Here is a 17,248-nt window from a genome sequence, read left to right as displayed (position 1 = left end):
TTACATATGGCCACCCAAAGGATTTTTTCCCCATACAAACGGCCCTTGGCACACAAAAGGTTCCCCACCCCTGGTTTAAACCATGGATTTAAAAAAAAAAAAAAGACAACACTCTTGTTTTTCCATTATGCACCGACTACAGGTACGACACCGTGACTTCTTAAAAAAAAGCCTATTATACAAAATAAAATAGAGTGTTTCCAATCAAAATGTTTGATGCCAGTTGCATGCCCAGTGCTAATGCTTAACATTCCCTTTGTGTTTGTATGTGTGTGTCTGTGTTCTGAAAAGAGCTTTTGCATTATGCATTATATTAATTTGCTTTAACCTCATAGGTGGTATGCCCTGAAATTTTACAATTCCTGGGCATGCCACAATATGTAGGTGTGCGCCAGTGGTGCCTCCAGCTGTACACCCATGGGGCAAACACATCACTTGCGACACTTCCCCTCCCCCCCCCCCCACGTCGCATACCTGCCCCTACCCCTTGCACATACCTCCCCGCCGACGTCAGGCCCCGCTGTGGAAGTTTGCAGCCTTTCAGGAGCCCTCTGGTGTTCCTGTGTTCGGGCGTCTGAATACACGAGCGCCCGAACACCCAGGCGCGCTCAACCGCCATAATCCCATGAAGCCAGATGCAGCAGCCCCTGCTCCCCTGGGGCTGCTGCGTCTGGCTTCAGCTATGGGTACTAGTGCAAATGCTGAAGGCTTAAAAAACCACAGGTTAACCCCTTGAGTGGTGAGTATTACTGGGGCAGGACACACCTACCCTGGTAGGTGTGTCCTGCCCCAGGAAAATCCACCACTTAAGGGGTTAACCTGTGGTTTTTAGGCCTTCAGCATTTGCACTAGCACCGAAATAAGGGTATTCAATTATGGCTGGATCTTCACATTTGAAAAATCTAAAGTTTTCGGTCAAATTAGTTTTACCCTATTCAATGCCCGGGCCAATTTTTTGACTGGTTGAGAAATCCGTCACAGTTGAATACCACATAGATAAGTGAATTTATGGGCGTTTTTGACCGCTTTTGGGTTTGTTTTCACCCATGCCAATAAATAAATACTGAATGGCAGAATTAGTACAGAAAAAACAGCACTATTTTTAACATCCCCCAAATTGTTCTATAAAATATGCTCTTCAACCTAAAATAATTTCAAGTGTCACAAGTGTGTCATCATACATCATTTCTGAAGCTGAGTCAAACAGCCCCTCTTAGTGCTCCAGGTCCTACTAGAATCCTATTGTGCCGGGCATTTTTTCTGGTGAAAATGCGGCGCAACACGATGCGACTAGGATGCATGAGGAGACTGTGCTGTTTAATGCGATACTTGTATATGTGTGTGCTACTGAGTCTCTGTATCTGTGTGCAAAGTGTCACAATGTTGCAGCAGCAGCTTTTTTTCTAGAGTTTTGTTCTGCTCAGTATACAGGACTCAAACACACACCATTGCCCTCCCCGCAGCCGTCCGCCAAATTCCCCCGATACCATCGCCGGGTGAGTTATTTTGTTTCTGTGTAGAGTAAATACTGACTGCTTTATTTTTACAATGCAATATAGATCTCACTTTGAAGTAAAACCCCGCCCAAATCTAATTCTCTCTGAACAAGTTATATCTGCCCCCCCTGCAGTGCACATGGTTTTGTCCATTTGAGAATAAATTTTCTTTTGCGACTGAACCAGAATAAGGGCCTATTTATGGAAATTAGCATCTCAATATATTAATGCTTGCAGCAAAGTGTGTAATTACATATTTTTGGGGGGATCAGTAGTGTAAAGGTGCATAGAGTAGGCTTTTAGAAGGCCAATGTGACTTTCAAATTATGTATGCATGTAGGATGTGAACGTATAGATTTATGTTTTAAGAAATAAACAAACAACAACAACAACAACCAGCATTTCCTTCTACAGACCAGCACACACAGACTATTCTCACTTTTACAGCCATGGTATGCAATGCCTGGAGAAACATAGATATAGAGGTTGAGTGTTCCATATACAAAATGCTTGGGACTAGAAGTATTTGGGAATATATGCATACCATCAGGGGGCTGGGACATACACCTTAAAGATACAGTCTGAAGGTAACATTTTTACTTTTTTTTTTATAATTGTGTGCATTAAACAAAGTTTGTCTACATTACGTCATCAGAAAGCAAATGGGGGAAATTTACCAAGATGGGAATACTTCACATGTGATATTGATATGGGCAAACAATCAGAAGCTACTTCTTATTTATTTAGAACCCTCCTCTAGAAGAGAGTAGACAGGATCTGATTGGTTGCCCATAGCAATATCACATGTGAAGCCTATTTCCCATCTTAAGCTGTGTACACAGCGGGGCGATAGGGGCCGAAATCGCTGGGAATATGGTCGCAGGTGACCATATTGCCAGTGATGGAAGTGCGCGCTCCTGCGACCAGCTGATTACCTCTGCGGCTCCCCCGACAGCGGGTGCGCACTCCCGTTTTCAGCCCCATTCTAATCACTGGCGACCAGCTGATTACCTCTGCGGCTCCCCCGGCAGAGGTTCCTTTTCATCAGCGACCATCTCTGGTCCCTGATGAAAAGGAGACACTGGGCAATATATTGCTCAGCAATGTATTGCTGAGCAATATATCTCCCCCGTGTGTACGGGGCTTTAGTATATTTCCTCCAATGTGTCACTATCTCAGTCTCACTCCCAAAAAATGACATATTGCAGATATTTCGTATTTTGACAATTTTGGTTATTCAAGGCTCAATCTGTAATACATTGTCGGGAAGTCAATCATGCATATTTAACTGTGAATGTAAAATCTCTACACCAGATTGCTACCAAATTGTCATGTTATTATACTTCAAATGTTCCCTACTGTGAGATTCCAGCTGCTTGAAGAAAAAGCTCTGTTGTTATTACTGACAACAAAGATTATTACTATGCAAATGTCACTAACAACAACTATAAAGCAATTGTTAGGAAAATGTAACAGTTTATTGCCTATTGTAACACCCTTAAACCACCATGTTACAATGAGAGAAAGTGGTTCACTTCCTTTTTAAGTGAACACCTTGTAAAAGTAGCATTCATTCCACACTGAAAACGGAGTGGCCACAGGAGTCATACAAGAGTCCAATGCAGATATTGGAAAGCAAATAATTGTGTAGTATTATATATATCATTTATATATATATATATATATATATATATATATATATATATGTCACAAGGTAGCATATTAGTAAGCCCGCTCAAAGCAAATGCCTCTAAAGCTAGTAGATGTAGTTTCACTTGCTGCCAACAGATGGCAATGTAAGCCCGCTCAAAGCAAATGCTTCCAAATATGTAGTTTCACTCATTGGCAACAGATGGCCGTATTTCAGAGCCACATTGACACTATATATAATGAGATATGTATATATAGCATTTGGATGGCTGCAGCACTCCTCTGGTCAGTTAATGAACACCTGGTGGTAATGGATCCCCTGGGGGTTTCAATATGTAACGTGGTGGGAGCAGCGGCACTCATAAAAACGACACAGACGACCTGGATAAACCCAACGTTTCAAGACCTGGTGGTCTCTTTATCAAGTATATATATATATATATATATATATATATATATACTAGTAAGCCTGCTTAAAGCAAATGCCTCTGGGTTTGTGCATGTGTGAGCGAGAAGCGAGAAAGAGATGTAGTTTCACTCAGTGCCAACAGAGTGTTTTGGAGACACACAAGCAGACACTAGACATATATATCTATATAGACAGATAATAAAATAAATAATAAAATAACATATTTGTGACATATTTTTATGATGGCAGTGTCTGAGCAGTTGTCGTTCACAGATATACAGATGTAGCATGCTACATCTTTGCCCAGCGCCCGCCAGATTCCTTTCACTGGAGAGCGCCGGCGATAGGGACTGGGACGCGCGTGCGTCTTACCCGTGCGCGCAAGCACGTCCCAGTATCACAGCGGCTGGGTAGCGTCTGCCTGCCCGTCTCCGCTTCAGGGAGACGCAGCCCAGTTCGGGGGGGGGGGGGGGACGGCGAGGGGGACCGGTGGTGACGGCGGGGACCCCCAGCAGGCTTCGTTGCTCGTGCACGCGTGCCCATGGCGGTAGCCGGCCGCTGGCAATAGAAGCGGCTCCATTTGTATGTGCAGCACAGTCATAGGACAATATTCATTGCTGTGTGTTAAGCCCCGTACTCACGGGGGAGATATATTGCTCAGCAATATATTGCTAGCATATTGCTCAGTGTCCCCTTTTCATCAGCGACCAGAGATGTTCGCTGATGAAAAGGAACCTCAGCCGGCGGTGCCGCAGAGGTAACCAGCGATTAGAATGGGGCAGAAAACGGGAGCGCACACCCGGCGATTTATCACCGGGGCACACTCCCATCACTGGCAATATGGTCGCCTGCGACCATATTTCCAGCAATTTCAGCCCCTATCGCCCCCATGTGTTCACAGCATAGGGGCAGTCCACCACCCACCCATATGATTGCTGCATAGACTGATGCCTCCTCCATTCCTCTCCCTGCATCATGACACCCCCTTGTCCCGTGTTGATCTGTCTTCACAAATCTGCCTCCCACATATTCATATACTCCTATCCTTAAGTGTCCTGAGCTCAGGGCCTGATTCAGGTTCACTCGCAAAAGCAAATTCTCTCTCTCTAATGGACAAAACCATGTGCACTGCAGGTGGGGCAGATGTAACATGTGCAGATTAGATAGTTAGATTTGGGTGAGTTATTTTGTTTCTGTGTAGAGTCATTACTGATTGCTTTATTTTTACACTGCAATATAGATATCAGTTTGAACTACAAACCCCACCCAAATCTAACTCTCTCTGCACATGTTACATCTGCCCCACCTGCATTGCATATGGTTTTGTCCGTAAGAGAGATAATTTGCTTTTGTGAGGGAACAGAATCAGGTCCTTAATCTCTTAGACACTTTGTTAGTAATATTTTATAATACAGTTTTATTTTCAGTTTGCTGCAGAAACAGATCTCAGGTATAAACAAATTGATATGACCAGGTATACACCCATGAGATGCTGAAAAAACTTATGGAAAGTTAGCATTTGGAAATCTTCAGTGCAGTTGACATAGTGCACAAACAGTTACAGGATCCACAGAGCAGGGGAAATGGGCCTCCTGTGTGTGTCCCACACCTCATTGCGTGGGTAGCAGCAATGTACACGTCCGCCACACCCATGCATGCTGTTGGATACAGCACTCTTACTGCCCTGCTGACCATGTATACATGGCATCATCAGACACTTCTCCAAATTGCTTACATTATTCCCTAACCTTCGGGTAAGGATATTAATAATACCTATTACAGGATTAGCGTGCACCGGTCACCAGCAATAAACATTTTATGACTCAATTTAAAATGTAAAAAAAAAAAAGTTGAATGCTTTAACCAATCAACATGTTTGGATTAAATAATTTTTTTTTTTAAACTGTGTTCTCCATTATTCTTATTGAGCAGAGGGAGGAGACTGATTCAGAAGCCTTTAGTATAAACAGAAGTATGAGTTCTCTGATTTGGAGGGAAGATAAAAGCACATATTGTAACATAGGTCAAACTTTGGTTCTAAAAACATAGACTAATCATTATTTTGTCAGTAAATACACTAGTGAAGTTTTATGAAGGATTACTTGAAGTAATCGTTTGGCATTTCGTGTTCCTGTTGAATTCCAAAGGTCCATACACACTGGGGGCGATTATGCCCAGCGTGTATGGACAGTGATGACCGCTATCAGGGGAAAGCTGCTCAGTGCACACACACCGAGCGGCTTACCCCCTTCCCGGTTCTGTCAGCTGAGGGGGCGGGCCGCTTTGCATAGCACATCGCGGCTTTGAGCTGAAAGTCGATAAAACTCATGTTTCGAGCGGCTTTCAGTTTAACATTGCCCAGTGTGCACGGGCCTTAACTCATAAAACATGCTGGGAATCATAGTTGTATACAGTAGCTGCAGGAAATCCAGTTTGCTGCAAAACCTCCTTGGTTTAACCATGAGGGGAATACAAGTAAAAGTGGGGTCTACTTTTGCAGAACATTTTTTATGCTGAAAAAGCCCCACTCGGCTTATACTCGAGTGAGGGTCCCACTTGAGTCAATAAGTTTTCCCAGTTTTTTGTTGTAAAATTAGGTGCCTCGGCTTATATTCGGGTCCACTTATACTCGAGTATATACGGTACCTTCAGAGCAAGTATGTTATTTTCTAAAATAATTTGTGATAAGAAAAAATCACCAGGACTTGCTCTGGCACCCATATGGCACCCCCTGGAGGACTAATTAAGCAATAGAAATATTCCAATTAGCTAACTTGGTGAGTAATTACTCACCTGCTGAAGTGGTCTCTTCTTCAGCCAGAGTCAAGTCTTCGCCAGCATGGCTGATTGTGAAGTGTGTTTTAGTGTCTTTGGGCCAGATGTACTAAGCTTGAAAAGAGATAAAATGGAGAGTGATAACGCACCAGCCAATACGCTCCTACCTTTGATTTCCAAACCCTGCCTGTGACATGGCAGTTGGGAGCTGACTGGCTGGTGGTTTATCACTCTCCATTTTATCACTTTTCAAGCTTAGTACATCTGGCCCCTTGTGAGGGATTAAGTATGTGTGCGCGTGTGACATGCCCAGTGTGTGTGACACCCCACTGCATCCATTTTTTTTTTTTATTAGATAGTGCAGGTATAGCGAGCTTGCCTACCCATGAAAATCCAAATCCGTGGACGTGTTATTTAAGGGTTTTTACCATGCTAAATCTTGGGCCATTAAATTAAATTACCCCTATATGTGAGGTACTGAATACTGATTAACAGAATCTCCACAAACAAATGCCAATGGACAATATACCGACAATCGAAACACTGACAGTATCAAAATACCAACAAGTAAAACCCTGATAGGAAGAAAACACAGACAGGACTCCAATGCCGACAGCCAAAATAATAACACAAATAATACCGAATTTTTCATGATTTTTTTTTTTCAAAAACCGACTTGTTTATACTTTTATCATGTCAGTGGGCATAAAGGGAGAATATAACAGTGTGCCAAATGCAGCGATGTGCCTGAATTATGGCCAGTGCAGTGACCAACACGAGGGGACGTGGTACACTATTACGGCGTCCATGTCGTCTTTATAACTGTGTCTGTATTTTAACATTTCCGGCATTATGATCATGTCGATATATTGACTGTAGGCATTTCAGCAGTCAGTATTATGTACCTGTCAGGATATCGACCTTAGGTATTACAACCTGCCGGTATAACAGTATCGGTCAAGTAATTGTCGGTAATTCAGTTGTTGGTAAATCATACTGATCCCAAACATACTGTAGCATCAGCATGTGATAAATTAGTGTCCGACTGATCACTATGGAGGTCACTGAGCAGATCACCATGGCGTTTGTTATTCATTCAAAAGCATCGTTCTGCAGTTAATTTTCATATGCCATGGCTACCTGTATATTTCGTCATAAATGGCTTCATAAAATTAGTCGTTTTTCTAAATTGTAAATTTTGACCCATGCAGTAAGTATTATATCATGAATAATGTCTATAGTAACATTTTAGACAATAATTTGAGCAACTCATACCAGGGATTTCAACAGCTGTGTAGAACCCCAGCAGCTCTACACCAGGGGCCTGATTCTGGTTCACTTGAAAAAGAAAATTCTCTCTCTAATGGACAAAACCATGTGCACTGCAGGTGGGGCTGATGTAACATGTGCAGAGAGAGTTAGATTTGGGTGGGGTGTGTACTTCAAACTGATATCTTACAGTGTAAAAATAAAGCAGCCAGTATTTACTCTGCACAGAAACATAATAACACCCACATTTACATCTGTCCCACCTGCAGTGGACACGGTTTTGTCCATTAGAGAGACAATTTGCTTTTGCAAGTGAACCAGAATCCGGCCCCAGATCCTTAGCAAATGCTGCCAAAGCTCTGTACACACAGCATCAGAGCTGGGAAGTTACATTGCACTTTCCCCAGAGAAAAGCAATGTGATGGAAATTTCATTAAAAAAAAAAAAAAGTATTTATTTCCCCAACACATAAAGGCAATAACAAAGAGTTTATCAGGGTCATTTATGAAGGCCTCTTGCCAGGACAGTGCTTATCTTGGTGAAGCATAATAATTAAAGTCCAGTTAGCAAATACCGTTTCTGAGCTGTTCAGACGGCACTGAAACGTGTAGGATCCTGCTTTTAACGCGTTTCAAAATACCGGTATTTTGTAACCGGTATATTGATTATGGAGCTTTCATATTGCAGCTGGTACCGTTTAAAGCAGTTAAAAATCGGCAATATGCAGTGTTAAAACTGCAATGTGAAAGGGGATTTAGAGGTATCCTTTGTGAAAATGTAGCCTGTAGGGCAGGCTGTAATGGTCAGTGCTACTTAAAGATGTCAATAATACCCCTTTCACATTCGCAGACCCGGGTCACACCCGGGAATGTGCTCCCGGATGCATCCCGGGACACTACCCGGGAATGTACCCTTTCACACTGGCCGGAATGAAGTCGGGCGGGTGGAGGCTTGGCCGGGGCGGCGCTGGGAGATGTCAGCACCTCCCAGCGGCACATTTTCACTGCAGTGAACGGGATCTGGGTCATGCTGACCCGGGATACCCGTTCACACTGACTGCATCCCGTGTTGATTCCGGGTTCTACCCAGGTCAGGACCTGGGTAGAAATCTCGGAATGCTGAACACGGGATATTCGTCAAAGACCCCTTCACACTGAGCTAAATCCCGGGTTGATGTGCAAAAACCCGGGATATTTTTGCAAGTTTGAAAGGGGTATACCTGTCAGGTCCAACCTGAGCTTTTTCAGATCTGGGTAAATTGGTAATTTTCCCAGTTTCCACATAAAAATATGGACACTGCTTTTGTATCAGGAGAGGGATTGCTGCAGCCTTCACTGAGATCTGCAACAGTTGGAAAATCTGCACTTTTCGCCAATTTTCTGATAAAATTTATATTCGACCTATTCAATCCAACTGCTGATTTTTCGTCTGAAAAATCAGCACGGTAGGAAAACACATGGAACGGAGAATTACTCGACGATCAACATGTTTTAGTCAAAAGTGCGTCTGTTTTTGACTATTTTCAGTAGATGAAGATTTAACTTTAAACAAAGCTGACCTGCATGGGTGGAATAGGCAGCCAATATCATATTGCAGTTTTATAAATAAGCCTCTAAAGGTGGCCATAAACTACTGTACCACAACATATCTGTAGTTGATGTTGCATGTGATTTCCCTTGAACTACCTGGCAGCTTTCCTGGAGTCCTGTACTTACGATTTTGTACACGATTGCTTATTTTCACATTTTTAAATGATATGGCTGTTTTTGACCAAGTGGAACAACCTTCCCTTTAAAAAATGTCCACATATGGGCATGATAACGATGGTTGTTCATCTCACTCGCTGATGCCTTCAGCATGCAGAAAGATAACGACCTATCATTCAGTGTGTATAGTCATGATGAATGATATGCTAATGATGTGTTCATGATTAGCAGACATTAAACGACCCATCTAATCCAGGGGTTCTCAAACTTGGTCCTCAGGACCCCACACAGTTTACGTTTTCCAGGTCACTCTGCGGGTGCACAGGTGCATTCATTACTCATTGACACATTTTAAAATATCCACAGGTGGAGCTAATAATTTCACTTGCGATTCTGTGAGGAGTCCTGCAAAACATGCACCGTGTGGGGTCCTGTGGACAGAGTTTGAGAACCTGTGATCTAATCCTCTGTTTACACAATCACTCTGTGTGTGCATAATATCTTTTGGCCAGGAGTGTTCTGGATTTCAAGGCAAATTGGGTCACAGATTGGATTGTTTATAAAATCATGCCGTGTGTGGGCACCCTTACTTACGCTATATCTTATAAGATCTATGTACAGCACACACATTATAGTCACAGTTTATCTTAAGATTCCTTCTAAATTTAAATAATGGGCAGCACAGTCAAGTGACTCAACTTATGATGTCTATTCCGATATAGAGCAGCTTGGAAAAATGCTAACGATGTGCACCGATTTGACAGCAATTCCGATAAATCCTTATTGCAGCAGTTGAAATCTGTTTATGCAACTTGCAATACACGGTGCTGCGCTTTGGATCTGAATCGTAAGTAAATGGCGTCCGATTTGACACTTTCACGCTATTTATTTGCCCAATGCATAGAAGTCATGTAAGAAAGTCCTGAATGCATGGGACCTTTAGTCTTCAATGTTTATTGTGCAACTATAAGAGATTCTGAGGGTGTATTCAAAACCCTGCCACCAGCTATGTGTCTACAAGTTAGAGGTGTTTAAATTCTTCTGCAAACCAAACCAAATATAACCCTAAAATATATTCACAATGCATTATATGTTATGTATTATACCTCAGTTTACTGTATGTAATGCTGCTTTCCCACTGCAGAGCCGGTTAAAGTACCGGTATTTTTAAACGGTTTTTAAAACGGTATTAGCATTCACATTGCACTAGATTACCGTTTTAAATACTGTTTAATGCTGTGTACACACGGGGGAGATATATTATATATTGCTCAGTTTCTACTTTACATCAGCGACCAGAGATGGTCGCTGATGAAAAAGAAACTGCCGGGGGGAGCCCGGCAGTGGTAATCAGCTGGTCGCAGGAGCATGTTCCTGCGACCAGCGATCACCACAGGGGCAAAAACGGGAGCGCGCACCCGGCGATATATCGCTCAGCGACCATATTTCCCGCGATTTTGCACAAAATCACCCCTGTGTGTACGCACCTTATGTGCTATTCCCACTGCAGTGTACCATTTAAAAAAGAGTGCCCGTCTTTCCTGCCCTGCCCTCCCCTGGTACCTGCCCTGCACCCCCCTCCCTCCCCTGGTACCTGGCCTACAAACTACAAACCCCGTACCTGTCTTGCACCCCCCCCCCCTCCCCTGGTACTTGCCAGTGCGTCGGATCGTGCTCCGTTCATTGAATTCCGGTGGGTGACAGCTCCTGACTCTTGCAGTGCCGGCGGGTGACAGCTCCTGACTCCGCAGCACACTCTCCTTTGGACGCTGTGGAGGCTCCGGCTGTATCACCCCCCATGCATACACCATCGTGTATGCTGGCAGCAGGATCTGATAGTTGGGCGGGGGGGGGGGGAGGGCTCCACACAGCAGGGGGTGCCGGGTATTGCGGCGGCTACGGCCAGCCCTCATCCCCGCTACTTCTATAGCCAAGTGCGTGCTTCCCGGTAACATGTGTGTATGGGATGGATGTACCGCTGTCCAGGGACGCACCTGTGCCATGTCCTCCCTATAGATCGCATACTAGGCTGCAGGTCAGGATTGCTATGCTGTGCCGGGTGCCCGCATGTGCAGCCAGGCTGCTGTATGCTCAGCACTTGTAGTAAGGGGACTGCTGCTGGGAGAGTGATGAGCAGTGGGGATGCTGTTCCTGCTCTGTCAATCCCCATTATGTCCCTGCATTGCCCGGCCGGTAGGTCATACATGACAGGGGGTCACTGGGGGGTTGCCCAAGACAGCCCTGACTGCAAGCAGAGATCAGTCAGGAGCTGTCACCCACAGGGATTCAATGAACGGACCCCGCTGCATGATCCGGCGAGCTGGCAAGTACCAGGGGAAGGGGGAGGGGGGGGGGGGGTTGCAGGATGGACAGGTACGGGGGTTGTAAGCCAGGTACCAGGGGAGGGGGTTGACTGGTGTTGGGGTCCTAAATACCGTTTCAGACCCGTTCCCACTGCCAAAAAAACGGGTCTGAAACGTGTAGGACTCTGCTTTTTAAACGTGTTGAAATACCGGTTATCTTTAACCGGTAAATCAACTCTGGCACTTTCCCACTGCAGCCTTAAACGGTAAATAGTGGGGAAAAAACGGCAATTTACCGTTTAAGACCTGCAGTGGGAAAGGGGCATCTTATTATACAGATTTCATTGCCACCCAAAACAACCATCCAGAATACACTGTAACAAGCTCACTGATAACGAGTCAGCATCAGCTGCTATCTGTACCCTCTGCACCTGCTGTGTCTGCCAGCCTCTGGGCATGTGCCTACCAATGCCAACAGACTAATGTGATTATCACAGGATAGATATGACTATTCATTAAATCAATACCTTCACCAAGGAGCAAATAATGCAAATGCCGGCTCTCTAATCCCCCAGAGGTAGATTACCTGGACATATTCTGAAGCTGGGCACTCACAGCATCACACTGATGGTGCGTACACACGGGGGCGATTATTGCAAATATCGCTGGCAATATGGTCGCTGAGCGACCATATTGCCAGCGATGGGAGTGTGCACCAGCGATAAATCCAGTTTTCAGCCCCTGAATGGTCGCTGGTCTTAGGAGCATGCTCCTCCGACCAGCGACTTCCCCTGCCTCTTCTCCCGGCAGTGTGACATTTTCATCTGCGACCATCTCTGGTCGCAGATGAAAACGGGACACTGAGCAATATGATTGCTGAGTAATACATTGCCAGCGATCATATTGCGCCGTGTGTATGCACCATGACGCTGCAAGTTTACAATAGACTTCACTCCCTTCAGATGTCCCAGCCACAGTGCCAATACACACACACACACCTATACAATATAAGTATGTTCTTTGTCCACCATCTGTCTAAAATATCGGAAGAAAATACACAAAATGGCAGCATTGGGTGAATGCTGGTCAGCAGTGCATACACACTTCACTTTTGGGGCTAATTCAGCATGTATAGCTACATAGAGAATTCGCAAATCGAGCGATTATCGAATAATTGCGCATGCGTAGGGGAACTGACTACAGAAAACACATATGGAACATAATCGTAGTTCTCTCCGTGTTGGTCTGACAGAAAACCAGCGGTGATTAGCGTGAGTGGTTGCTGATTAGCGATCCATTCATAAGTCTCTTATAATTTTACAAAGGTAGTTACTCTTTCTGTCTGGGTGGTGACTTAAGCTGGCCATACATCTACAGATTAATTGTCAGATCTGGCTGGGTACACATTACTTCAATGTGTACTTGTACCCAGCTTCTGAGATTACCTCTGAACAGTTGCTGATAGTTTCAAACATCAGTGATGTATCTTTTCAGAGATAAGTTTGTGGCCAGTTTATATCCGGCACCACAGATACAGAATACTATATCCAGCCCAGGCATTAGTCAACACTCCGACAGACGGTTGCCCGACGTCCACCGGCTGTACTCCCTTGTGGGGGTCCATGGCCCCCATAGAAGGAGAATAGAATAGGTGGCGAGCATAGCGAGCCACCGTGCCCGCGGCGTGGCGAGTGCAGCGAGCCCGCAAGGGGCTTTGTTGCACTCATCATACTGTCTGAGTCCGGGCAGTCGGGATCCCTTGTGGGTGGTAGGACCAGGTGCAAAAATGTAATTTGGGCCCCCTCCTCCACCCCAACCCAAGTTCACAAAATGCAACAGAGCAGCAGGTGACAGGAGAGGCAGAGGGTGACAGGAAGAGACAGGGGAGGCCGAGGGAGACAGGAAAAAACAGTGAGTGACAGAAAAAAGGTGACAGGGGCAGCAGTGGGTCCCTTAGTCTTCAGGGGCCCTAGTGCCAGGTGATGGAACTTTAAGGAGCTTCCAATATCCTTCATTTCATTTACCAGAGGACATTAATTCTTATAATAATAAATGGTCAATAATGCCGCTTGAGGATAAGAAATGTCGATCAGCATATGTCAATGATCAGCAATGTGTCAGACAACTGGTCAAATACAGCATGCTAATCCCAGACTCACAGATCCCGAGTTTGTTTTTGCCGATGCTAATCGCCGGTCTATACACACTGGGCGGCTTTTGAGCTGAAAGCAGCTCAAACGACAAAACTGCGTTGATTTCAGCTCAAAATCCCCCGATGTGTATGGGCCTTTAATTTAAATTGCAGTTTAGCTGAAATAGAAAGTGAATTTAATATCCAACCCTGAGTCAATGTGTAAAGTAAAATATATTAACACAAAAGAGTCAAATACTTGGAAACTGAACACCTAAACCTGGGTACATGCACACTATAAGATATTTGCAAACGATATGCCCAATAACAATATTGTTATTGATATTATTGTGCATATCATCTAGTGTGTACCCACTATATTCTCAATGTCATAAATTATCTCCCCTGTCATCTGAAGATTCAGTCAAATCTGCCGATATCAGCAATGACTGCACGTGCAGCGGGGGCGGGTGATATCACTGAACGATGTTGTTAACTATATCGATCAATGTTTTAGACCTAGATTGCTCGTCCGGCACTATAGTGTACTACAGACCTGATTCCATCAATTTTTAGAAACACAAAAAGAATTACTAAATAGAAATCATGTTGTGTTTATATTCCATATATCAATGGGAAAAAAAACTAACTGGAAAGTCAGTAGTGTCTCTGGTCCTTGTGCAGTGCACCTAATAGGGTTATTTGTTCATTTTATTAAATTGATGCTACCACTGTCATACATGCCAAAAATTCCTTTCACTTTTTTAGTTTGTGCTGTTTAAAAAGGTTTATGGGAAGCATTTGTGAACACATTATCACCCTGGATTATTAGCAGATACAGATAGTGCTGGAATAACAAAGCTGCAGCCAGGACGGCCCCCAGCGCCCCACTAATATCACTAGAATATAAGGGTCACTGAGGTATAATGGGACTACAGTGTGTTCACCAAATTTGCTGTGCTGGGAACATTTCCACATTACACGTAGTAGTAATAATAATAATAATAATAATAATAATACATTTGCTGGTTTATTATTTTATTATTATTAGGTGCCTACACAAATAAATTGACCTGGTCCCCCCATAATCCGGACAGATACAGGCACAGGTTAACCTGGATTATGCCAGGAGGTCAACCTCACGGAGCGGAGAGGGTTAATAGTAAATGAAAATCATCAGGTCAGAAATAGTCCAATTTGTCATTCTGGAAATAAAAGGTTCAATCTTCATCATCTATTGCTGCTACCAAAATATCCATCTTGGGCAAAATCAGAGGACTCTGTGCCCAGATCACTGGGTGCCAGCCGAAGCTACAGGGGTCCACGTTATGTGACATCTATGCTGCCCCGCCCCCTATCTGTCAAACCCCCTTTATATCATTCCCGATTAAATACCCGCTATAGAAGCAGGGGTACAGTATGCCTGGCACAGCCGTAGATAATGCATGGCCTTGCACTGCAATATTGGGGAGATCTGGGGGTGCACACCTTCAGTTGCAGGCACCCAGTCGCCAGCAGCAGGAAACCAGCACTAAATGATCCCTACTATAATGTATGTGATGCCAGCACTCTGCAGCCCCGATCTCCCAGCTCTGGGCCCCGGGCTCACCTTTATCTTGCAGCGGGGAGTTCACATCTTCTCGGCTGACCTGGGTGAATATGGACGGATTGTCCATCACACCTCCCCGGACCTAGATCCTCCAGGAGTTCTGTGACTTCTTTTTCCCTCTGGGTTTTGGGTTGGATGTAGAGATGAAGAATACAGGGCGGAAAGGGGACAGGACGGGGGGCATGGGGGGACAGACAGAGAACGGAGGGAGGGAGAAAAATAAAATAAAAAAAAAACAAAAAGGGGAGATTGCTGGAAACTTTGTTACAACATGGAGTTCTCTGCTCACAGCTCGGGTACAAACATGGAGCCCAGCGGCGGTTTCAAGGGACCCCATTAAAGCGGCGATTCCACCCGCTCCCGCTGGGGGCCGCTCGTTTCGCAGTCCTAGGCTGGCAGAATGTTATCGCTGCTGCTTGGGTGCAAGAGGAGTTCATGCTTGAGACCCACGGGGTCAGAATCACTGGCAGCATGTTGGCCATGACGAACAGAGAATGGAGCTGCAGGCTGCAGCTAAAGGAGAGAGCTGGGAAACATCTTCTGCAGAACATCATCAGAAGGACAGCGTGTAACAGGGGGAGGTGGCTCAAGTGCTGCAGAACATCATTGGAAGAGCAGGCTTGTGAATCAGCTGCTGATGAACATCTTTAGAATAGGGAATAATGGAATAGGAGGAGGTGTATCTGCAGCTGCATTCTTTGAAGGACAGGATTCCCCATCAGCTGCTGCCGAACATCTTTGGAAAGACATGGTCGGTAAATCAACTGCTTCAGAACATCCACGGAAAGACAGGGTTGGGAAATCGAGGAGCAAAGGAAGAAGGCTCTGTTGCTACAAAACTTATTTGATAGGAATATGAAATCTTGTGTAACCAGCAGTGGAGAACCATTTGCTGCAGTCTTTTAGAAGTGCACAGTTTGGGAATCCACTGCTGCTGGACACTGCAGAACCGGAATTGTGGAGTCAAAGAGCCTAGGGAGAGGGCAGAAACTGTTGCACAAACACAGGGGTATATTTACTTAAGTTTGGGTTATAAGTGGAGCTGTTGCCCAAAGCAACCAAGTAAATTCTAGCGACTATCTTACAAGGTGCTAGATAAATAACTAGAATCTGATTGGTTGCTCTGCACAACATCTTCACTTCTAATAACATGCAAGTTAATAAATTCCCCCCCCCCACAGTATTTGGGAAACTAAACCACAGAGTGAAGACTCAGGCTGCCACAGAATCTCGTGGGAGCACAGAGTTGACAAAAACCTTGAGGAGTCATCATTTCAGCAGTTGCAGGGAAGGGGAATCTAGTACATTTTATGGAAAGGGTATCGCTGCTGCAGATTATTGAGAATAGGTATAAACTGGAATGGCCTGGAACACGGAATCTAGACCAGTCTGGCCCACCGCCATTCTGGAGTTTGTAGTGCTCCTCCGAATCCAGGGCTTACTGAGAGCTCAGAAAGCCCTGGATGGGGATGAGCCTAGTGTGCACACTAGATATGGTTAATGATGCGCTCTCCCGCCGTTAATCCTATCCCTTGTCCTGCATGTTCAGCCTGACCTTTGACTCCTGGCATTAGCAAGTGTGTATGCACTTGCTGATGCTGGCTCGCCTGCCGCCACCAATATCAGTCTCGGCGGGGATCTTAAAGTCAGTGCCTGAATAACCAATAGGCTGATTAGGCTGCAGTCTAGGGGCCCAGGACTGGGAAGGGGGGTTGTCCTGGCAGGAGACAACTGAGGAATAAAATGAATGCCTGATTTATTCCATGCTTGTTAGTTATCACCTGTCCGATGTACTGTGGGGGGGGGGGTGCAGCTGCTATGGGGCCTAGAGTGGAAGGGGGCCCATCTTTTCTGTATAACTTATATTTTCTATATACATTTATTGCCAATATTTGGTATA

General features: G+C 44.8%; 1 protein-coding gene across 1 annotated transcript in view; it reads right to left on the bottom strand.

Annotated features, from left to right (window-relative positions):
* CTDSP1 (CTD small phosphatase 1) overlaps nt 1-15,863 on the bottom strand; it is a 48,423-nt gene extending 32,560 nt beyond the window's left edge. Inside the window, exon 1 of the mRNA XM_083153707.1 lies at nt 15,349-15,863. Coding sequence (XP_083009833.1) covers nt 15,349-15,415 — 67 coding nt within the window. The 5' untranslated portion in view covers nt 15,416-15,863. The remainder of the gene's footprint in view (nt 1-15,348) is intronic.
* Between the last annotated feature and the right edge of the window lie 1,385 nt (nt 15,864-17,248).

Source organism: Crinia signifera, chromosome 7 (genome assembly GCF_055691185.1).
Source record: "Crinia signifera chromosome 7, ASM5569118v1, whole genome shotgun sequence".
NCBI classification, from domain to species: domain Eukaryota; kingdom Metazoa; phylum Chordata; class Amphibia; order Anura; family Myobatrachidae; genus Crinia; species Crinia signifera.
This window is presented reverse-complemented; position numbering and strand designations above follow the sequence as displayed.